General features: G+C 33.4%; 1 protein-coding gene and 1 pseudogene across 6 annotated transcripts in view; one reads left to right on the top strand and one right to left on the bottom strand.

The window, feature by feature from the left end:
• Positions 1–24,683, bottom strand: part of LOC145194712 (uncharacterized) — a 139,626-nt gene that overhangs the window by 48,505 nt on the left and 66,438 nt on the right. For all 5 annotated transcript variants that reach the window (XM_090070780.1, XM_090070781.1, XM_090070782.1 and 2 more), the window contains 18 exons: positions 23,731–24,336; positions 21,618–21,797; positions 21,168–21,332; positions 18,246–18,401; positions 17,973–18,155; positions 16,976–17,584; positions 16,627–16,809; positions 16,352–16,516; positions 15,698–15,856; positions 15,417–15,599; positions 14,298–14,903; positions 12,167–12,346; positions 11,717–11,881; positions 9,812–9,967; positions 9,539–9,721; positions 8,539–9,141; positions 8,190–8,372; positions 7,919–8,080 (listed from right to left, as the gene is read on the bottom strand). In XM_090070780.1, coding sequence (XP_089926906.1) covers positions 7,919–8,080; positions 8,190–8,372; positions 8,539–9,141; positions 9,539–9,721; positions 9,812–9,967; positions 11,717–11,881; positions 12,167–12,346; positions 14,298–14,903; positions 15,417–15,599; positions 15,698–15,856; positions 16,352–16,516; positions 16,627–16,809; positions 16,976–17,584; positions 17,973–18,155; positions 18,246–18,401; positions 21,168–21,332; positions 21,618–21,797; positions 23,731–24,336 — 4,827 coding nt within the window. The remainder of the gene's footprint in view (positions 1–7,918; positions 8,081–8,189; positions 8,373–8,538; positions 9,142–9,538; positions 9,722–9,811; positions 9,968–11,716; positions 11,882–12,166; positions 12,347–14,297; positions 14,904–15,416; positions 15,600–15,697; positions 15,857–16,351; positions 16,517–16,626; positions 16,810–16,975; positions 17,585–17,972; positions 18,156–18,245; positions 18,402–21,167; positions 21,333–21,617; positions 21,798–23,730; positions 24,337–24,683) is intronic.
• On the top strand, positions 1,973–4,365 carry LOC145186324 (uncharacterized; annotated as a pseudogene). The gene is made up of 2 exons (XR_016446374.1): positions 1,973–2,182; positions 2,328–4,365. The product of XR_016446374.1 is annotated as an uncharacterized LOC145186324 (transcript).

Below are 24,683 nucleotides of genomic sequence, written 5' to 3'. Positions count from 1 at the left end.
AACGAAGGACCGACAAATAATTAATGGTGTAAGAATTGTAGTTTTTGATCTTGAAAATGTTTTTAACCTGCCAAAAGCTAATGTATCAAGTTTTTATTATTTTAGTAAACTTTATGTTTACAATTTAACTGGTCATTGTAGTATTAACAAAAGGGTATACAACAGCATATGGTCCGAATACATAAGCGGGAGAGCTGGCAATGATATTGCTAGTACAGTCGTGAAAATGTTAAAAAATATAGTAAAAGACATTCTTTATATAAGTAAAATCATTGTATGGTTGGATAGTTGTGTTCCACAAAATAAAAATTCAATAATGAGTTTAGCATTACTTAATTTTTTAAAGTCAGAAGACAGCGCCAAGATTATAGAGCAAAGATTTTTAGAGCGGCACTTTCAAGAGATTTATTACATGGTAACTTACAGAAGATAGATGCAGCACACAGTGTTATAGAGCGATACACTAAAAAATTAGAAATATGTAGTCCAATCGGCCTGATAAGAGTATTAAAAAACATGCCCGCGAAATCAAGAAATTTAAAAATCCTGCAGATGGTTACTACAGATTTTCTGGACTATCAAAATACAGCAAAAAAAACCTCTTTACTTTCTAAAATTCCTTACATGAAAATAAAACAAGTTGTATACAATAAAAAAAACACTTTAAAAGTCAATTTTAAAACATCTTTCAATGAAGACTTTAAATGTGTTAGAATTGTATATAAACGAAGTACAAGGAAACAAAAATCTATTGAATTACTGCTATTGCCAAAAGTTATGGCCCTGAAAACTGAGCAATTTTCACAATCGGAAAATAAAAAGAGAAATTTAGCCAAAATGCTGAAGTATATTCCCCATGAAATTGACAAACAATATTATGAATTGATTTTTAAAACTAAAAACCCATAAAACAAAACCAAAAATGAAAGAAGACTGCTTATAAGACTCTATGAAACCACAGTATTATAACTATAATACTACATAATATTATAGTTATAATATAGTTCTTCAAACTGGTGATAATCTATATGTTTGCTTAAAAGAATTATCTTTGTTCATTATCTTGAAATTTCGTTCAATATCCTATAAAATTATCAATGCTTTTGTACTCAGTGCAGTTTTGTTCAATGTCCAAATAAGATATACAAATATCGTCTTAGTTTTAGGTAAACAAGCTTTATATTTCAAATTATCAATAATTTTAAAGTAAAGATAGTACATTAAAACATCTATACTATTTATAAGTGAAATACGAGAACAGTAAAAACCTCCTAAACTTTAATTCATTTTACCAGCAATTTGTAAATTGTTCAGTTGAACAAACCAATTCTAGGGTGACGGTTTGTATGGCTATTGTAAATATGTTGTAAAGTGTAACTCAGTGGCGGATCAAGGGGGGGGGGCTAGAGGGGACTTTAGCCCCGGGCCCCACAATTTTAGGGGCCCCGATTCAAAGTAAATAATTTTTTATTAACTCTGAAATTTAAATCTTTTATTAACTTAAAAGAGCCAAAGTTAAATTTACTAAATTGTCTGAAAACAAAAGTACAAAAATAAAATAACTGTCAACAAAAACGCTGCATTATATATTTTTTCCGGTCTTTGACAACGAAGGAGCGCAACTACTACTACAAAAAAAAAATTACTAGACTGGTAGCAGCGCCTTATAGCAATAATTGAATGTAACATTTGTACAAATTGCTACAAAAACAATTCCCTTCGGAAAATCATTAATGACTTGAAAAATTATATTGTTATTGAAAATGCATTAACGATTGCAATTCTACAATTCTTTTGTACTTCCGCACAAAAGAGTTCTTGTGTGAATGCATTTAATAGCTGAAGCGCTAAAATCGTGTAAGAGAAAAAAAGAACAGTTTAACACTTTTCACGTTCTACAGTTATAATTAAAATGCTAAGAAAATATGAAAGTGGAGCTTCTAAAAGAAGATTGAAGAAAGAGAGAGAGGAAATGGTAGCTAAACTTCCGAAAATGACAAATTTTTTTCATCAAACCAAACTAATATACAATTTCCACAAACTGTAGATAATAATAAAAACAATGAAAGAAAAGATGAAATCAATAACACGGAAAATGAGGTAGCTTGCCAAGGTCCTTCAAATGAAATACAAGAAGTTGAAAGTGTTGAATCTACAATGCATAATAATGAGCTTGACTCAGGTACTCCAATTTTTACTATCTTTAATGACACCTCTAACATCTGCTAAACAAACAATTTGCTTTTTAGGCAGTTAATATTTTTATTCTATAAATTGTCACTTATTATTTTTTTTATTAGGCTTATTTATCATGATTTTTTTCCTAGATACCACTCTACGCGAAGACCCTGCTTTATGGCCATTACAATTAAAGGAAAATGAACGTATGAAGTATTTAAACAAGGGGTATGCTTTTTTTCAAAATAAAGACTCTAATTTCGAATCTTCGAAGCGGATGTTCAAAAACCAGTACAGATATTATTCGGTTAAATATTTTCAAAAAGTGATGAATAATGACGAAAAGTGTGACCGAAAATGGTTAATGTTTTCTGAATCCACTGGATATGTAATTTTTTATGTTTGCAAGTTGTTTTCAACCGATTACGACAACGTATCAGTCAAAAGTGGCTTTTTCAATAGGAAAAAAGCTAAACAAACTATTTTCGGCCACGAAAACAGCAGGGAACATATGCAATGTATGATTAAGTGGATAGAATTCATAAAACAAAATACTCATGTCGATGAATATATGGTAAGCCAGGTTAACAGGGAATTTAATTATTGGTCTGCAATCTTTAATAGAATAGTAGCGTTTATTCGTTTTTTAGCCGGAAGAAGTTTAGCATTTCGAGGCCATAATGAAGTTATAGGATCGTCAAATAACGAAAATTACTTAGGCATGTTAGAACTGTTGACTCAATTTGATCCAGTTTTAAAGCAACACATTGACACTTTTGCAAATAAAGGCAAAGGTAATGTAAATTATTTGTCTAAAACTATTTGTGAAGAGCTAATTGATATTATGCCTCAAAAGGTTTTAACGCACATTGTTACCATAAGTAAAAAAAAGCAAAATACTGGGGAATTATCGTAGATTCGACTCCTGATATTTCTCACGTGGACAACTTTCTGTGATATTTCGTTATTATTTAAATGGCCACGTGTATGAACGGTTTTTTTGTTTTCTACAAATTAAAAGCCACGACGATAAATCTTTGATTACTGACATTTTAGATCTACTGGAAAGATATGATATTGATATAACCAATTGTCGGGGACAGGCATACGATAATGCAAGCAATGTGTCTGGTAAATATTCTGGATTACAAGCACATTTAAAAGAGCGGAGTGAATTAGCTTTTTATGTCCCCTGCGCTGAACATTCTTTAAATTTAGTAGGGCAGTGCAGTGTCAGTGAGTGCATCAATTCTATCAACTATTTTGGCGTTCTCCAGAGTTTATATTCATTGTTTAAAGCTTCAACACATAGATGGGATTTATTGAAAGGAAATCATGCTACACTCAAGCGCCTATCAGATACACGATGGTCATGTAGGTCAGATGCTTCAAAAAGTTTAGTAGAAAATGTTGATGGGATTCATGCAGCACTATGTCATATAGCTGAGGATACAGAAGAAAAATCTGATTCTCGTCATGAAGCTTTGTGTTTATTAAATAAGATCACTAAGCTAGAGTTTGCATTCATGGCTGTACTTTGGCATCACATACTTAAGAGTTTTAATGCAGTTAGCAAATTTCTTCAAAAAGTTGAATTAGATTTGCATACAGCAAGCAGTATGTTACTTTCACTAATTGACTTTGTAAAAAACTTACGAAATGACTTTACGAGATTTGAGAATGAATCAAAAAAACTTAGCTCGTTTATTGAAAAAGACTATTCGAATGAGAACAAAAGGAAGGTAATTAAAAAATTGAGCAACGGAGAAAACCAAGTTGATTTTTTCAGCGTATCCGACAAGTTTCGAGTGAATACATTTTTTGTCATTATTGACAAACTTGTGACACAATTAACTATGAGAAGTGATGGTTACAACCACGTAAATAAGTTATTTGAATTTCTATCGAAGCTGTTAACTATTAGTACCATGGAATTGCAAGTTAGCGTGAAAAAAAATTGTAGAAGTGTACTCAAATGATTTAGAAGATAGTTTCATATTTGAAATAGAACAATTTGTAACATTATTAAAGCTGCAGCCTCCGGGTTTTTTTTCGTATAAAAAAGATAAATCTGAGGCTGAAAACACATTGATTCCTCTGCATGTTTTAAATTGGATTGTTGAAACCGATACTATTGATGTATTTCCAAATGTTTATATAGCATATCGCTTGTTTTTAACTATTCCCATAACAAATTGCGAGGCTGAGAGATCATTCTCTACTCTTAAAATAGTTAAGAACATGCACCGATCAACAATGGTCCATAGTCGTTTAAGTAATATAGCAAGATTAACTATTGAATCAAAGTTATTAGAAACTTTGGATTTCAGCGATGTGATTGCAGAGTTTGCGGGAAAGAAAAGCAGAAAAAAATCACTCAACTTAATTCAATAAAATAAATATAAAATTTGTATATAAATAAATATCAGTGATAGCGTTTTCAAGAAAGTCTTTGTTTTACTCATTTTTGTCGTTGTTAGTGTATCGGGGCCTCCTACTTTTAAATAGCCCCGGGCCCAAAAAAGTCTTAATCCGCTACTGGTGTAACTGATACTACATTACATGGAAATAACATGCTTTCTTTTATTTTTATTAAGAAATAAAAGATGTTGGTTGATCCTAACACTCCTTGAACACGCCAAATATATACTAAAATGAATATCAAGTAATATTACAGAAAAGTTTTCTAACCTGTTTAACTGCACCCTGATTAGAACTGTAGCAAATGATAAATGAAAAGTTTAATTGGTCGTATCACAAGACAAACCAATAAATTGGGCCATTAATTCAAAATGCCTGAAAATTCCGGTTTTGTTTGAAAAAGACAAGAAAATTGCAGCTACAAATACCAATGAATAATGAATTTGCAATTAAAATTATTGGTATTAATGCTATTAGCAATATAAACGTTTTAAGTTAATATATATATATATATATATATATATATATATATATATATATATATATATATATATATATATATATATATATATATATATATATATATATATATATATATGTATGTATATACATTAGACATTCTTTCAGAGGATGTCCTCACGTTATTGCTTTCTTTTTTTGAGTAAAATGATATTTACAAGAGGAAAAAAAGAATAGTTTCTGTTCAGCAAGAATTTACGTAAATTAATTAGCTATGATAAAAAAGTCATATAAAATCCGTATAAACTGCATCAATTTAAAGGTTATAAGTTGAATGTCATGTTAATTCCATGGTATAAATGCCAGAGGTACAATATACGAACTAAAACTTAATTTTACAAAAAGTATTGTACGGTGATGTTTGGATGATGTAGAGTGAAATAATTATCGAACAACAACAAAAACCATTCATATTTGCAAATAACTCAAAAACATGTTTGGAGTTCACAAAAACTCACAGAAACCAGACAGTAGAATGGTGGAGACAAATGGAGACAGTGGAGACTTGAAAGGTTGGGATACTAAAAAAAATGTGAGAAGACCAGTTGGTTAATGATTAAAAATAGTATGGACTATTGAAACTGTGATTATATGGAAAAGACTACTCTATCGCAAAGAAGGTATACGGAATAAACATATACTTAATTCAATTTTGGGGAATCAAATATTACTTTTTGTGAATGAAAATATATATCCTATTAAGGAGATTCAAATTGGACCATAATCCCAAACCACATCATAGCTAATTAAATCATTTTTTGATTAAAATAAAATCACTGTAATTTATAGCCTGCAGAATCTCCTAATCTAAATCTTATTGAGAATTTATAAAAAATACTTGATGATAAGTATGTTTGCAAGGTAGGTTCTGAGAATCTGGAGCAATTTAGCAAAAACTTTAAACTGCCTGGTCACAATAAAACAAGTTCAAATTGACAATCTTATTGAGATAATACCTCATATAAATAGTTAGGTTATGAAGAACAATGGATATCAATTTGATAATGTAATTTTAAAAATTTCTTTAGAATTGGAGTTGAAAATAACAATATGTTTCTCTTTTCTGCATTTTCTTTCTTATATTGTGTCAAAATATAATGATCTTATATAGAACAAATTCTTACGCTATCTTTTATCTTATTCAATATTTTTTATATTAAAATCAAAACAGTCAGAAGTATAGTATAATGCTATTATAAAGTTTAATATGTATTTTCTTAGTTATGATGGATAGTGCATGGATTTAAAAACCTGATTGATTTTTTATGAAAATTAATGTTCAATCGGACTTTTAGTTTCTAATATGTAGTTTGATAAACCAACTGCCTAATCACGCCTAAACATTTCTACATTGTTCACAAATGTTATTTGTGAACAACCTAGAAATGTTCAGGCGTGCAGATAACTTTAGATCTGGAGTTGCCAAATACTACCACTCACTGAAAAAACACATTCATATGCATTCATCATGTAGGCTCAAGCCACTTTCTGATGAAAAGCACTGATTTTTGTAAGTACGATACATTAGGAAGTGGAAACATCAGTTGACTAGGTTGCACTCCTCATTAATAATACCAGTTGATTAAAAATGTACTTACAGCTTATAAATTTTTCAGAAAACAATGCTTAGAAAAACACTTATTGAGAAACTAAATTTATTCAGTAATATTCATACCAATACGGGGTAAATCTCAGCTTTAGAACGGTATATTTATCTGCGAATCACAAAAAGTGCCGGGTAAGAAAACATTTATTTAAAAAAGAAAGCATGAAAATCAAGGAATAATGAGCAGAAGTAACTAAATAATATCTAACAAACGTCAAACTCCCCTATTATTTCGATTTATTTTAATGTTGTAAACTAAGGAGTTTTGATTGAATCACTAAATATAAAAACTTTTATAAAAAAAAAAACAATTTTAATGAAGAAAGTATTAACATAATAGTTGTTAAAGAACAAGTGAAAATAAGAGGTACAAAATTCATTACTATATTAAAAATACCAATAAGCAATTAAATTTCAAGTAACGAAATCAATTTTTAAAAAAAACAACGTGTAAACAAATTTTTGATTCCTTATAGTAATTATTTAACACATATAGATATCAAACTTATTGAATGGCAATAAAAGATTGAATAAATTACATATAGACAAGATTTCAAAGAGTTTTTACAATCAAATTACCAATAAACACTTAATCAATAGAATTATACTATTAAAAGAAAAATTTATACCACTTGATATTGAATCTAACGACATTAATATATATATATATATATATATATATATATATATATATATATATATATATATATAATTCTATTAAGAAAAGGAAAACGAGAGAGAGAGAGAGATAGAGAGAGAGAAAGAGATAGAGAGAGAGAGAGAGAGAAAGAAAGAGAGAGAGAGAGAGAGAGAGAAAAAAAGAGAGGTATAAATGTATGTATGTAAGTATGTATGTATATATGTATGTATGTATGTATGTATGTATGTATGTATGTATGTATGTATGTATGTATGTATGTATGTATGTATGTATGTATGTATGTATGTATGTATGTATGTATGTATGTATGTATGTATGTATGTATGTATGTATGTATGTATGTATGTATGTATGTATGTATGTATGTATGTATGTATGTATGTATGTATGTATGTATGTATGTATGTATGTATGTATGTATGTATGTATGTATGTATGTATGTATGTATGTATGTATGTATGTATGTAAAAAACAACACTAAGAATATATAAAGACATAAACAATCTAAATAAAATAAAACAAAAGTACTTACGACGACAAAGAATATCTATGTTACATTCTTGGTCTTCACTGCTCAAGCCAATGCAGGTGAAAACTCGACAGTTGCATGTTCTTGTGCGATACGTTTTCGGTGAAATACCACCATTACAGCTAGCAGAGCACGGTGACCAGTTACTCCACTCGTTATACCCGCCTACAAAAACGCGCATTATCAAGACAACACTAAGAAAAGTTCATTGAAGCAGTTCAGCCAAAACACACCTTAACAAAATGCAAAACAACCACTATATAAAAAGACTTACATGACTCAGTGCATACATCAAGTTCATAGTAAGCAATACTTCCATCAGCTAAACAGTCATCCTGTGGGTTGTAAATTTCAAAAATACTGCGGCAGTAACGAGATCGACTTCGTACACCAGCAGTTCCGTTCAACAACGAGCTGCATCCGCTCCAAGGGTTCCATGACAGCCACTGGCCTGTGGCTATAAAGCAAAGTTTGCAAGCTCTTAACGAAAACGTTCGTGCAGCTATGCGAAAGCAATTTTTCAGTAACCGAATCAGAAATACCTTGGCTGGGTATGCTGTCTTCAGCTTCTGAATATCTTACATTTACAATAATACTCAAACACACAAACAGGTTTCACTTACGGCTACAGAATCCCCGGAGAATCCTACCATACTGAGATGCGGCATTAATATCGAGAAAAGAGTTGGCAAAAGTATAGAAAACGTTTTCGACACCATTTATGACATATTTGGACATTCTCGCTATGTCTGTTCCGTTTACATCAGAACCAGCTGCAGCAGTAAACAGCAATGCTTCTTTTTTCACCATGTTCTCAGTTTCCAATTTCACATTTAAATCAAGTTCAGCAGTTTCTTGACTGTAGGTCAGGAACACGACAACTGGCTTGACGTTTAACCTTTTGCAACCCTGGTAAGCCTCTCTTGCTTTTAATAGAGCATCATTTATTGCCGCTTTGCCATTTTGCTTCGGCAGAGTCTCAATAAAGTCGAAGAACTGTTTTTTCGTAGTGAGATTGCCGCACGGTGAAACTATGTCAGCAGTGCTACCAAAACTCACCACAGCAACTTGAACATTCTCGTTTGTTCCAAGCTCTGACTGTAGAACGAAATCTGTAGCAAAGACTTTCTCAGCAGCAAACTTATTATCGAGAAAATTTGATGAGCTGTAAGATGATGAATCTAGCACCACAATAAGCGATATGTTATATGCAGAACAAGAAGAGGCTAAAAATAAAATGACTTTCATTCTAAAAACAGCTCTCAAATAAATTGTTAAACAAACCACCTTAAGCATCAATCAGCTTTTGACTTCAGCTTTTAGGTCAAAATAGTCTAACAAAAAAGGTTTCCGACTAAGTTTCCTCAACATTAACACCGGACTGTAATAGCAAAGTCTTCCTTTTGCTGTGGCGTTTAATTAAAGACATCTGAATTGGCAGAAAAAGCAAGCATAGTTTCAGTTTGTGCGGTTTGTACACTTCTGAAAGCTATCCCTCTTCAAAGCCCGCTTCCCGCACAGACAAATGGTAGCAACTATTGCATTACTTGGGTATTTCTCTCAAAAGTCGATGCACTGAAAAATATAACAAAAAAAACAAAAGCTTCTAATTAATTACTTCACCTCTAAGACAAGAATCTGTGTTGCAAGGTTCGTACGTAATCATTTCTTCTTTTACACATCGGTATGCGGAAACAGAATTGTTCAAGCAATAAGGACGACTTCGATAACGCACCGGGTTTGCAACTGACACTCTGCATGTTGCTGAACAATCACTCCAGCCTCCCCATTCGCTAAGTTTGATTTCTACCGATATATTCATAAAACAGACAGACATGTTTACGAAAACAAACCACACAAGTAAAACTAAAGTTAAATAGCACCATGAACACAAACCTGGACATGGATACTGGTTACACGACCTAGAATTCACAACTTCAACGTTTTGACAAAGATTTTCAGGATAACACTTTCTTGTTCTGAATTGAGTCGGATTTCCTTCATTACAAGATTTTGAGCAATCACTAAAGGTTGACCACTGAGTAATGTTTACTAAAACAAACCAAAGACGTCAATTTGTACATTATCCGCAGTGAAGCTTTATATAAACCCAAAAGTAGGTGAATAGCGCGAAAAGCAAATTTTAAAAAAGTGTTTCGTGCTTTCTTGCTTGAATGCACACTTGCGTGCATGCACTCAGGCATATTTGCAATAGGGCATACATGCACTCATACATGCACTCAAGCATACATACCTACACTCATGGATACAGACTTACACTCATGAATGCATACATGTATGTATGTATGTATGTATGTATGTATGTATGTATGTATTTATGTATGTATGTATGTATGTATGTATGTATGTATGTATGTATGTATGTATGTATGTATGTATGTATGTATGTATGTATGTATGTATGTATGTATGTATGTATGTATGTATGTATGTATGTATGTATGTATGTATGTATGTATGTATGTATGTATGTATGTATGTATGTATGTATGTATGTATGTATGTATGTATGTATGTATGTATGTATGTATGTATGTATGTATGTATGTATGTATGTATGTATTTTCATTCCACGCCTACCCCACATAAAATACTTTGGATGTCTGGCTTTGATATAGTTATTGTATATCCTAATGTTTAAAACTTTTAATGCGATGTCTATTATTTCAAAGGCATGTTTTGTAGAGAAAATGGTAGAGAAATCAAAGAAAATATGCTTTTCATATAGTAACTTCCGAAGATAATATTGTTTATACCGAGTGGGGGAGTAAAATGAACAAGCTAATTGTATCATGTGCGACAATGTTGGCGAGTTAGGTGCAAAGGTTTATCTGCGTAGCTAACTTGAAGTAGAAAATGTAATTAAGTGTGGATGAGAAGACAAGTGTGGAATAGAAGACAAGTGAGGACTCGATGATGAGTGTGAATGAAACAAAAGAATGTGAATGCAAATGTATAGATGGAACGGAGGAACGTCTAACGATTACATCAGCCCAAGAACTGAGATAAAAGATTTATGAATAGAAGGTAAGAGGACCAATTAGTTTGATGAGAGTGGGTGGAAAGTCAATCAAAGCCATGGAAACTTCAAAATGGTTAACGGTCAAGTTTAAACTTTCTTCCCTGGTCTTCTCAGCCTCTAAAAGCCTGAGAATTTTGTAGAACTACCTGCAGTTCTCAGTCTTTTTAGCGATTGCGTTCGCTAACCTTCCTTTGTGGGTGGTACAGTTAATGGATTGCTGTTGAAGGGAATATTTTAAAAGCCGAACCTTTCAGCAATCTTGCTCATCCTCTTTTGTTAGTGGAGATCTAACGAAGAAAAACTTAAAAATTGTTAGTATACCTAGGTTTGACAACTCTTGTTTGTGGGTGTTATGATAAGTCTTTAAATCCCATCTAGACTGATGATATTACAACGTTCTCAGCAGGTCTCCTGTATCTTGCATTTGGTATCCTTCCTAACGCTTGCTCAGAAGAACAGTATGCAGTGAGCTAAGCTCATCGTCATAAAAGGAGAACAGTTTGTTTTGTATTTTACATTTAAAAACAGCAAGTTTGGGCAAAGAATTTGCTTTCAAATAAACAATCAAGGCTTCTCCAATACGCCACCAATCGATGACATAAAGTTACAACGAATGATGTAAGTTTACATTTTGAATAAGTAGCCTTTGTCAAGAGTGGAGACAGAAAAAAATTTAATAAAAAAACAAATCCGAAACAACCTTCAAGGAAACCATAACAACCGCAAAATAAACAGTTATTAGCTTTCACATAACTTACCTACGCATTGAATATCTACTCCACACTCACGAGTCTCTGAGTAAAGACCGTTGCAAGGACCTTGTACATTGATACAGGTTCTAAAACGAGATGTTGTGGCAGGGTTTCGCTCAAGCCAACAGCTTGCGGAGCATGCACTCCAAAGACTCCACGGGGAAAAATAGCCTTTACAGTAAACAAAACATATTGTATATTTGTCATCAATTGAGCTACTAAAATCAGTAGAACATCTATTGCTAGCTCTTCAGTAACAATTGTTATCTCTATTGCTTAAAATGTTATTGTGAATACTTTCACATACTAATACTGGCTCACAAATAACTCACAAATAATACTAACTTTATAACTAAAACCAAAATACCGGATGATCAGTTCTCTACTTTAAAAGCAATGCTTCTTTAACAAAGTAATGCTCTTTTTTAAAAAAAGTTACAAAGGTAAAGCGCTTACTGCATTCCACGTTACAAGTTCTCACATCAAACCTTGCTAAGTTTCCGTCAGCTGCGCAGTCTTCTTGGACAAAGGAACTAATAGGGTTATAACATGAACGCTCTCGAACCTGAAAGCCAGTAGCACCACAAGTACCAGAACATACACCCCAAGCAGACCATTCAGCCCATTGCCCTTTGGCTACAAAAAGCATGCACAAGCCTCTCAATAGGTTTACAAACACTCTTCCGAATGGTGTTGAAATAGAAACATTATTTTAAAGCCCTTTTATTTCTCAGCTGCACTATAAAAGACTTATTATCGCCCTCCTGCCAGTTTTTTTAAGAGCAAGAAGGCAAAGAGCTAAAGGAATTCAAGTTCAACTTTGCAATTTACTCTTGCTTCATTTGTTCTAACATTTGCAAACAACAAAGTTTATTTATAGGTTTTAATTTAACATAGTCTTACCGCACCTTTTTTATTTTTTCTTTCTCACCGAAATTTACTCTATATATACAGAGAAGTGTTTTAACGCATTTGTGAAAGTGTTTAAAACACTTTTCTGTATATATAAATGTATATGCAATAGCGTGCAAAAGTTTATAAACAACTAAGTTTTTATAGTTTTTTTCGTCATAACTCGTTGTCTTTTCACTGAAAATGAGTGAAATTTTTATCAATAGTTTATCTAAAGTAATTACATAGTATAACCTACTCAAAAAAATGTTAACTTGTAACGGAAGGAAGAAAGTCAAACTTTGGTGAAAACATAATCGTGCAAAGGTTTCCAAACAAATGAAAAATTTCAAAAAAGAGACTTCACGTTTCTTCATTGCAGAACATCCGAATTTTGTTGGATAGTCTCTAGATTTTAAAATTGTTTGGCACCGACAAGATATAGGATCAACTAAGTTGATAAGAACATCTAAGGGGAAAGTGCACAACAATCCCAAAGCATCTTGAATAAATGATTTTTAATGGTTTTTTGCACTTAAATCTAAAAACGGGCTTTGATTTAAATCTGGGATTTGAGAAGACCAGCCCAAAGGTGGAATTTTTTTTGAATGTAAAAAAACTCATAGAATTTGCAATATGCTTTGGATCGTTGTCTTGCTGAAAAATCCAATTACGAAGCATTAAGTCCTTTCCATATGGCAGTATAACATTCCTGATTATGTCTAAATGTACATTCTAATCCATTACGCCTTCGATGCCATAAAGTTAACCATTAGACTCACGACCGAAAGATCCCCGAACCATAATATTACCACCACCATATTTAGCTGTTGACATTTGATACTTAGGAACAAATCTTTCGCTTTTCAGACGCCTCACGTACTTTTTGCCATCGCTACCAAAACTGAAAAATATCGGTTCGTCACTAAATAATACTATTAGCCATTCTTTTGAAGTCAAATGCAAATGGTCTCACGCGAATTTGAATCGTGCTGAGCGATTATTTGACAGTATTAACGGTTTCTTGGCAGGAGGACCACCAAACAAGCTATGCTGATTCAGGCGACGTATTGTCGTATCTACGCTCAACAACATAATTCTTGCCCAAAATACTATTTAAATTGGCAGGACTATTGAAAAGATCTTGGATTAATTGCCTTACCAAATTTCTGTCTTGGTGTTCTGCAGTTATCGTTGGCGTTCCTAAGAGATGCTTGTTTTAAAGTTTCTTACGGTCTCTATATAACACTTAACAAATACTCTAATTGCTGATATAGCCACGTCGCAATGCTCCGAAATTTGCTTTTAAGGACTTTTCTTGTCTGCAACACATATTACTAATTCTTTTTTTCTTCTGACAATTCCTTAGACTTTCCCATGGTTTTTAAAATTCAATTTAAGTTAAATATTTTCTATGGTAAACTAGTTTTTACATTAATATGTCTTTCTTTATAAAATTTTCATATTTTAAATGGGGCATGGAACTGTTTATAAACTTTTACACGCCACTCTATGTAAAAAATATCAAAAACAATGACAATCAAAAACAATGGCAATCAAAAACAAAAGCACAAACATTATGGATGTGCTTGATATGCATGTCATTTACATCACGCAAATCATGTATCTATTCTTTAATGTCATGTATGTCATAGAGGACATGAATAAAAACAATTAAAATTACATGTATACTTACTTTTACAGACTTTTCCAAGAATTATTGGACTTTCCGGTTTTATAGTCGTTAGGTCCCAAAAGCTATTAGCAAATCTGTTGGAAAAATACTCGCTTCCGTTTATTACGTATCTTGACATCCTCATAACATCTGAAGCATTTACACCAGAGCCTACTGCACCAATAAACAACAACGCTTCACTTTTCACCAGTTCCTCCATTCCCAACCGTACGCTTAAATCAATATTTCTGCTCTCATTGCTGCTGGTGAGATACACTACCACTGGCAGCATGTTTGTTCCTCTGCATCCCTGATAAGCAGCTCTGGCTTTCTCAAGGGCGTCGTTCAATGCTGCTCCGCCGTTTTTCTTTGACAAATTATCAATGAAAGCAAAGAACTGTGCTTTTGTAGTAAGATTGCCACAAGGAGAAACAATTTCAGCATCAGCGCCAAAGTTTACTACAGCCACTTGGGTGTTTTCATTTTCGCCAAGGTCAGAGTTTCTGATGAACTCTTTTACAAAATCTTTCTCTTGACGCCACTGATTATCCAGTATACTATACCTGACTTCGGACGAAGAATCCAGTACCATGATAAAGCCGATGGTTAAGTCAGAGCAATATTTCACTGGAAAAAAAAAAAAAGTTGTAAAGTTGGCTTAGTTTTAATCCATTGGCTCTTAAGTAACCTCGCTGTCATAATCCTAAGGTCCTTCTTCAGGTATAATGACATTTGGGAGATGTTTTCAATGAAAATCATGTTTAGAGGTTTTGATGAAAAATGGAGGCGTTAAGTGCAGTCTTGAACTTTTTCATCTACAAGCCTGCACTAGACTTTACGCCAAAACTCCTCAGTCACAAAATGCCGCTAAATAGCCAAACAAAGTAAGTAATGGAAACGAGTTTTTAACGAGGGAACAGCAGTAATAAAAAAATTGTATATTTAAAACCAGTAAAAACAATCATGCCCATTAAAAGTATTTAACCATACTATTTAAAAGCAAGTTGAGAAAAAAAATACTAACAAAATGTATGACGCACTAATAAAGTCCAAAATAAAGTTAAGGTTAGACAGTGACAAACTTGCTTCAAAAACAAACAAACGCATAAACTGTTGTGCTGTATTAGTTTTACAGTATACCTGTAGAACAAGATTTCACAATACATGGTTCAAACTGAACCATGAGGTTATCACTGCAGGAAAACCAGTAATTGGCACGACAATAATAACGTGTTCGATAACGTACAGGATTTGAATTTGACGTCTTGCATGATGCTGAGCAGTTGCTCCAAGAACCCCAATCGCTATACCCATATTCTGAAACTAAAAAGATTCTGACTACCAATAATCAGCATTAAACATTCTAAAGAAAGTTTACAAAGTTGGCCTAAACTTGCCTAACAGAAACGACAGTGACCTACCTGGACACACAAACTCTCGATTACAAGGAATTGATTCTGCAACTTTGATGCTTTCGCAAAGAACAGGAGGTGAGCAATTTCGAGTTCGTGTACGGACAGGATCACGTTGATTGCAAGTTTCAGAACATTCACCGAAAGGAGACCATTGGGAAAGTTGCACTGCAAAAAGCAAATTGGGTGGTAAAAAAAACTAGTTCTGTCGATAAAAGGTAAACTTTCATAAACCATAAAATAGCGCTTGCTAAAACTAGTAAGTTTAATATAATCTCACTTCCTGCTTATTTTCTACCACATCATAATTTAAAGTCTATAAAATCCTTTAAAGCCAATTTATCAAAAAATATGTTGCCGTTTCTAAACCCAAAAAAGAATTTCCCAATGTGCGCGTAAGTAATGAATACAGTGCCAGACATAGGAGCAACCTCACGCTATGAAGAATTTCAAATACCGACTATGTGTGAGCCTTTTTCTGAAACTCTTCATTTCATAAAGCCTATCAATAACACCTAACTTGACGCTTTTGTACCAAAACATCACAGAGAATAGCAGATGGCAATATCAGTCTTAAAATGATTCAAAATCTAAAGATTAACTAGAACATAGTTTGGTTACAACAGTTCCACATTTTCAAAAACTTGCAACAGAAGAACTTACATGGACATGGCAAGTCTGTGTTACATTCTTGGTCTTCACTGCTCAAGCCAATGCAGGTGAAAACTCGACAGTTGCATGTTCTTGTGCGATACGTTTTCGGTGAAATACCATTGCTATTGCAGCTAGCAGAGCACGGTGACCAATTACTCCACTCGTTATACCCGCCTACAAAAATGCGCTTTATCAAGACAACACTAAGAAAAGTTCATTGAAGCAGTTAAGGCAACAAATATCTTAACAAAATTTAAAAACAACCACAATAGAAAAAGACTTACATGACTCAGTGCATACATCAAGTTCATCATAAGTTATATTTCCATCAGCTAGACAGTCATACTGTGGGTTGTAAACACTTAAAACACTGCGGCAAACACGTGACCGACTTCGAACACCAGCAGTTCCGTTCAGCAACGAGCTGCAACCGCTCCAAGAGTTCCATGACAGCCACTGGCCTGTGGCTATAAAACATAGTATAAAAGCTCTTAACGAAAACGTTCGTGCAACTATGCGAAAGCAGGTTTTCAGTAATCGAATCAGACATACCTTGGCTTGGTATGCTGTCTTCAACTTCTGTATATCTTATATTTACAATATTACTCAAACACACAAACAAGTTTCACTTACGGCTACAGAATCCCCGGAGAATCCTATCATATTGAGATGCCGCATTAATATCGAGGAAAGAACTGACAATGGTATAGAAAACGTTTTCAACACCATTTATATCGTATTTGGACATTCTCGCTATGTCTGTTTCGTTTACATCAGAACCCGCTGCAACAGTAAACAGGAATGCTTCTTTTTTCACCATGTTCTCAGTTTCCGACTTCACATTTAAATCAAGCTCGGCAGTTTCTTGACTGTAGGTCAGGAACACGACAACGGGCTTGACGTTTAATCTTTTACAACCCTGGTAAGCCTCTTTTGCTTTTAATAGAGCACCATTTATTGCCGCTTTGCCATTTTGCTTCGGCAGGGTCTCAATAAAGTCGAAGAACTGTTTTTTCGTAGTAAGATTGCCGCATGGTGAAGCTATGTCAGCAGTGCTACCAAAGTTTACTACAGCAACTTGAACATTCTCGTTAATGCCTAGCTCTGACTGTGCAATGAATGCTTTGGCAAAAACTTTTTCTTCAGACCACTTGTTAATATACCCAAAAAAGTTTGATGAGCTGTATGATGAGGAATCTAGCACCACAATAAGCGAGATGTTATATGCAGAACACGAAGAGGCTAAAAAAAATGGCTTTCATTCTAAAAACAGCTCTCAAACAAATTGTTAAACAAACCACCTTAAGCATCAACCAGCTTTTGACTTCAGCTTTCAGGTCAAAATAGTCTAACAAAAAAGATTTCCCACTAAATTTCTTCAACATTTACACCGAACTGTAATAGCAAAGTCTTCCTATTGCTGTCGCATTAAATTAAAGACATCAGAATTGGCAGAAAAAGCAAACATAGTTTCGGTTTGTACAGTCTGTACACTACTGAAAGCCATCCCTATACAAAACCCGCTTCCCTCACAGACAAATGGTTGCAACTGTTGCATTACTTATGTGTTTCTCTCAAAAAGTTGATGCACTGAAAAAATAACAAAAAAGCTTCTAATTAATTACTTCACCTCTAAGACAAGAATCTGTGTTGCAAGGTTCGTACGTAATCATTTCTTCTTTTACACATCGGTATGCGGAAACAGAATTGTTCAAGCAATAAGGACGACTTCGATAACGCACCGGGTTTGCAACTGACACTCTGCATGTTGCTGAACAATCACTCCAGCCTCCCCATTCGCTAAGTTTGATTTCTACCGATATATTCATAAAACAGACAGACACGTTTACGAAAAAAAACCACACAAGTAAAAATAAAGTTAAAAAGCACCACGAACACAAACCTGGACATGGGAACTGGTTACACGACCTAGAATTCACAACTTCAACGTTTTGACAAAGATTTCCAGGAGAACAGTTTCTAGTTCTGAACTGAGTCGGATTTCCTTCATTACAAGATTTTGAGCAATCACTAAAGGTTGACCACTGGGTTATGTTTACTAAAACAAACCAAAGACTTCACTTTGTACATTTTCCGCAGTCAAACATTATATAAACCCAAAAGTAGCTGAATAGCACGAAAAGCAAACTTTACAAAAGTGTTACATGCTTTCTTGCTTGAATTCACTCTTGCGTGCATGCACTCTAGCATGAAATGCACTTAGGAATACATGCACTAATGCATACTTGCACTCATGCATACATACCTACATGCATATATAAATACATACATAAATAAATACATACATACACACATACAATCATACATACATATTAACATACACACATACATACATACATACATACATACATACATACATACATATATACATACATACATACATACATACATACATACATACATACATACATACATACATACATACATACATACATACATACATACATACATACATACATACATACATACATACATACATACATACATACATACATACATACATACATACATACATACATACATACATACATACATACATACATACATACATACATACATACATACATACATACATACATACATACATACATACATACATACATACATACATACATACATACATACATACATACATACATACATACATACATACATACATACATACATACATACATACATACATACATACATACATACATACATACATACATACATACATACATACATACATACATACATACATACATACATACATACATACATACATACATACATACATACATACATACGTAATACATACATACATACATACATTTATACATATATACATACACCCATGCATGCATGCTTGCATACATGCATATTTGCTAGTTTGCTTGTATGCATTTGTTTTGAAATTCATAAATCTTGTTACGGGAATTATACCTTGGTGATATATCAAAGAATACCATGATCTTCGCAAAATCTTGGTATTAGGGAAGAAATCGTGCAAAAGATTTTTTTATCCATGCTTTTCCCAATAATAGATATATGGCTACGACATAACGGCTGATGACAAAAAAATGAGACTGCGTTTAAAAGGGCATAACTCCTTTACTTTAAATGATTATTTTAAAATTAAAAATGTATTAAGTAGAGAATTTTTCGAGCTTTCAAAACATATTTAACTAACTCCTATTACTCCATTTCTACGAATATTATCGGCTCGACATTTTACCGATCCCATAAGGCGTTGTATGGCAGTAAAGTCGATCTTATTCAAAGAATACTTTATTCTATTGCAAAGTTGATCAATAGTTTCTGCTTGCCAGCTGTTCTTGTATACTTCTCTTTTCAATTGAGAACAAAAGTCCTCAAAAGGCCTGCATTCAGGTACGTTGGGAGGGTTGTCTTCCTTTTCAACAAAATTGATGTTATTTTGTTTGAAATGCTCCACTACAGTTTTTGCGTAATATGATGTTACTAGGTCAGGCCATAGTATGTAATTGTTGTCTAGATGATTTGCTTTGATGAAAAGAACATGTCTTTTTTTGATCCACTCGCTCAGGTATAATTCTTGCTTGAATGATTGCTGAGAAGGTACAAAAAATGGTATAGAAATACCTTTAGCCGAAACGCAAATCCAGACCAACACTTTTTGTTCATACTTTTCAACTGGATCATATTTTACGCTTGGCGGTGTCAAAGCAGTGTTACTTGAGTAGAAATTTTGGTTTCCGTTAATGGTGCTATGCTTCAAAGTGAAATAAGATTCACCATCAATTATCCAATCGTTCTTATTTTGCGTTTTTGTGACTCTGTTCTTAATGGAATCTTTGTTTTTTTTTTTTTTTGCATTTAATATCTCTGTGTTTCTTCAATGTTTTGCATATAAAGGACTGATCGCAAACAACTTTTCGAGCTGCTTGTTTTTGTGAGACGCCATCCTTGTGTCAAACATGGTTTTCAGCTTGGTAATATTCTTTTTAGCCATTTTTTTTTGAGACTCGACCACTTCTTTTAACTCTTTGAGTTGCGATTCTATTTTCTGCTCGTTCAATTATACGGTATATGGTTGCTTTTGGTATTTTTTCTGCTTTAAAATGACAATAAGTGTAATATTTACCATTTTGCTTAGTGTGCATGTAAAATCCATACACACGTTCACGGAGAAGCTCTTGCTTAGATTTGTTTGTTTTCATTTTAAATTGTTGAATTTTAATTACTTTTTTTTTAATTTAAAACTAGAATAAATTTGCCATAAAATACAAGCAAAATATATATACAGCTAATGGTATTAGTACATGCAAATTTAAATTGAACGCAGTCTCATTTTTTTGTAATCACCCGTTAGTTATTGTATGCCTTAATGTTTGGAACTTTTATTGCGATGTCAGTTATATCTAAGGCGTAATTTGTAGAGAAAACGGAAGAAAAACCTTCTCAGCAGGTCTCCTGTATCTTGCATTTGGTATCCTTCCTAACGCTTGCTTAGAAGAACAGTATGCAGTGAGCTAAGCTCATCGTCATAAAAGGAGAACAGTTTGTTTTGTATTTTACATTTAAAAACAGCAAGTTTGGGCAAGGAATTTGTTTTCAAATAAACAGTCAAGGCTTGACATAATCAAATAAACAGTCAAGACTTGACATTGACCAATCAATAACATAAAGTTACAATGAATGATGTAAGTTTACGTTTTGAATAAGTAGCCTTTGTCAAGAGTGGAGAGAAAAAAAAACTTAATAAATAAACAAATCCGAAACAACCTTCAAAGAAACAACAACAATCGCAAAATAAACAGTTATTAGCTTCCACCTAACTTACCTGTGCATTGAATATCTACTCCACATTCACGAGTCTCTGAGTAAAGACCGTTGCAAGGACCTTGTACATTGATACAGGTTCTAAAACGAGATGTTGTGGCAGGGTTTCGCTCAAGCCAACAGCTTGCGGAGCATGCACTCCAAAGACTCCACGGGGAAAAATAGCCTTTACAGTAAACAAAACATATTGTATATTTGTCATCAATTGAGCTACTAAAATCAGTAGAACATCTATTACTAGCTCTTCAGTAACAATTGTTATCTCTATTGCTTAAAATGTTATTGTGAATACTTTCACATACTAATACTGGCTCACAAATAACTCACAAATAATACTAACTTTATAACTAAAACCAAAATACCGGATGATCAGTTCTCTACTTTAAAAGCAATGCTTCTTTAACAAAGTAATGCTCTTTTTTAAAAAAAGTTACAAAGGTAAAGCGCTTACTGCATTCCACGTTACAAGTTCTCACATCAAACCTTGCTAAGTTTCCGTCAGCTGCGCAGTCTTCTTGGACAAAGGAACTAATAGGGTTATAACATGAACGCTCTCGAACCTGAAAGCCAGTAGCACCACAAGTACCAGAACATACACCCCAAGCAGACCATTCAGCCCATTGCCCTTTGGCTACAAAAAGCATGCACAACGCTCTCAATAGATTTACAAACACTCATCAGAAAGGTGTTGAAATAGAAACATTATTTTAAAGCCCTTTTATTTCTTAGCTACAATTTAAAAGACAAATTATCGCCCTCTTGCCAGTTTTTTAAGAGCAATAACGCAACGAGCTAAATGATTTCAAGTTCAACTTTGTAATTTACTCTTGCTTCATTTGTTCTTACATTTGCAAACAACAAGGTTTATTCCTAATTTAACATACTCTTACCGCACCTTTTTAATTTTTTTTCTCACCGAAATTTACTCTATATATACAGAGAAGTGTTTTAACGCATTTGTGAAAGTGTTTAAAACACTTTTCTGTATATGTATGCAGTAGCGTGCAAAAGTTTATAAACAGCTAAATTTTTCTAGTTTTTTTCGTCATAACGTTTTGTCTTTTCACTGAAAATGAGTGGAATTTTTATCAATTGTTTATCAAAAGTGATTACATAGGATAATCCACTCAAAAAAATGATAACTTGTAACGGAAGGTAGGAAATCAAACTTTGTTGAAAACATAATCGTGCAAAGGTTTCCAAACAAATGAAAAATTTCAAAAAAGAGACTTCACGTTTCTTCATTGCAGAACATCCGAATTTTGTTGGATAGTCTCTAGATTTTAAAATTGTTTGGCACCGACAAGATATAGGATCAACTAAGTTGATAAGAACATCTAAGGGGAAAGTGCACAACAATCCCAAAGCATCTTGAATAAATGATTTTTAATGGTTTTTTGCACTTAAATCTAAAAACGGGCTTTGATTTAAATCTGGGATTTGAGAAGACCAGCCCAAAGGTGGAATTTTTTTTGAATGTAAAAAAACTCATAGAATTTGCAATATGCTTTGGATCGTTGTCTTGCTGAAAAATCCAATTACGAAGCATTAAGTCCTTTCCATATGGCAGTATAACATTCCTGATTATGTCTAAATGTACATTCTAATCCATTACGCCTTCGATGCCATAAAGTTAACCATTAGACTCACGACCGAAAGATCCCCGAACCATAATATTACCACCACCATATTTAGCTGTTGACATTTGATACTTAGGAACAAATCTTTCGCTTTTCAGACGCCTCACGTACTTTTTGCCATCGCTACCAAAACTGAAAAATATCGGTTCGTCACTAAATAATACTATTAGCCATTCTTTTGAAGTCAAATGCAAATGGTCTCACGCGAATTTGAATCGTGCTGAGCGATTATTTGACAGTATTAACGGTTTCTTGGCAGGAGGACCACCAAACAAGCTATGCTGATTCAGGCGACGTATTGTCGTATCTACGCTCAACAACATAATTCTTGCCCAAAATACTATTTAAATTGGCAGGACTATTGAAAAGATCTTGGATTAATTGCCTTACCAAATTTCTGTCTTGGTGTTCTGCAGTTATCGTTGGCGTTCCTAAGAGATGCTTGTTTTAAAGTTTCTTACGGTCTCTATATAACACTTAACAAATACTCTAATTGCTGATATAGCCACGTCGCAATGCTCCGAAATTTGCTTTTAAGGACTTTTCTTGTCTGCAACACATATTACTAATTCTTTTTTTCTTCTGACAATTCCTTAGACTTTCCCATGGTTTTTAAAATTCAATTTAAGTTAAATATTTTCTATGGTAAACTAGTTTTTACATTAATATGTCTTTCTTTATAAAATTTTCATATTTTAAATGGGGCATGGAACTGTTTATAAACTTTTACACGCCACTCTATGTAAAAAATATCAAAAACAATGACAATCAAAAACAATGGCAATCAAAAACAAAAGCACAAACATTATGGATGTGCTTGATATGCATGTCATTTACATCACGCAAATCATGTATCTATTCTTTAATGTCATGTATGTCATAGAGGACATGAATAAAAACAATTAAAATTACATGTATACTTACTTTTACAGACTTTTCCAAGAATTATTGGACTTTCCGGTTTTATAGTCGTTAGGTCCCAAAAGCTATTAGCAAATCTGTTGGAAAAATACTCGCTTCCGTTTATTACGTATCTTGACATCCTCATAACATCTGAAGCATTTACACCAGAGCCTACTGCACCAATAAACAACAACGCTTCACTTTTCACCAGTTCCTCCATTCCCAACCGTACGCTTAAATCAATATTTCTGCTCTCATTGCTGCTGGTGAGATACACTACCACTGGCAGCATGTTTGTTCCTCTGCATCCCTGATAAGCAGCTCTGGCTTTCTCAAGGGCGTCGTTCAATGCTGCTCCGCCGTTTTTCTTTGACAAATTATCAATGAAAGCAAAGAACTGTGCTTTTGTAGTAAGATTGCCACAAGGAGAAACAATTTCAGCATCAGCGCCAAAGTTTACTACAGCCACTTGGGTGTTTTCATTTTCGCCAAGGTCAGAGTTTCTGATGAACTCTTTTACAAAATCTTTCTCTTGACGCCACTGATTATCCAGTATACTATACCTGACTTCGGACGAAGAATCCAGTACCATGATAAAGCCGATGGTTAAGTCAGAGCAATATTTCACTGGAAAAAAAAAAAAAGTTGTAAAGTTGGCTTAGTTTTAATCCATTGGCTCTTAAGTAACCTCGCTGTCATAATCCTAAGGTCCTTCTTCAGGTATAATGACATTTGGGAGATGTTTTCAATGAAAATCATGTTTAGAGGTTTTGATGAAAAATGGAGGCGTTAAGTGCAGTCTTGAACTTTTTCATCTACAAGCCTGCACTAGACTTTACGCCAAAACTCCTCAGTCACAAAATGCCGCTAAATAGCCAAACAAAGTAAGTAATGGAAACGAGTTTTTAACGAGGGAACAGCAGTAATAAAAAAATTGTATATTTAAAACCAGTAAAAACAATCATGCCCATTAA

Source organism: Hydra viridissima, unplaced genomic scaffold, assembly GCF_058129835.1.
Source record: "Hydra viridissima isolate aposymbiotic clone 2 unplaced genomic scaffold, HvirCarnegie_v1 scaffold_13, whole genome shotgun sequence".
NCBI lineage: Eukaryota > Metazoa > Cnidaria > Hydrozoa > Anthoathecata > Hydridae > Hydra > Hydra viridissima.
Note: the sequence above shows the minus strand (reverse complement) of the source record. Positions and strands in the feature narration are given on the sequence as shown.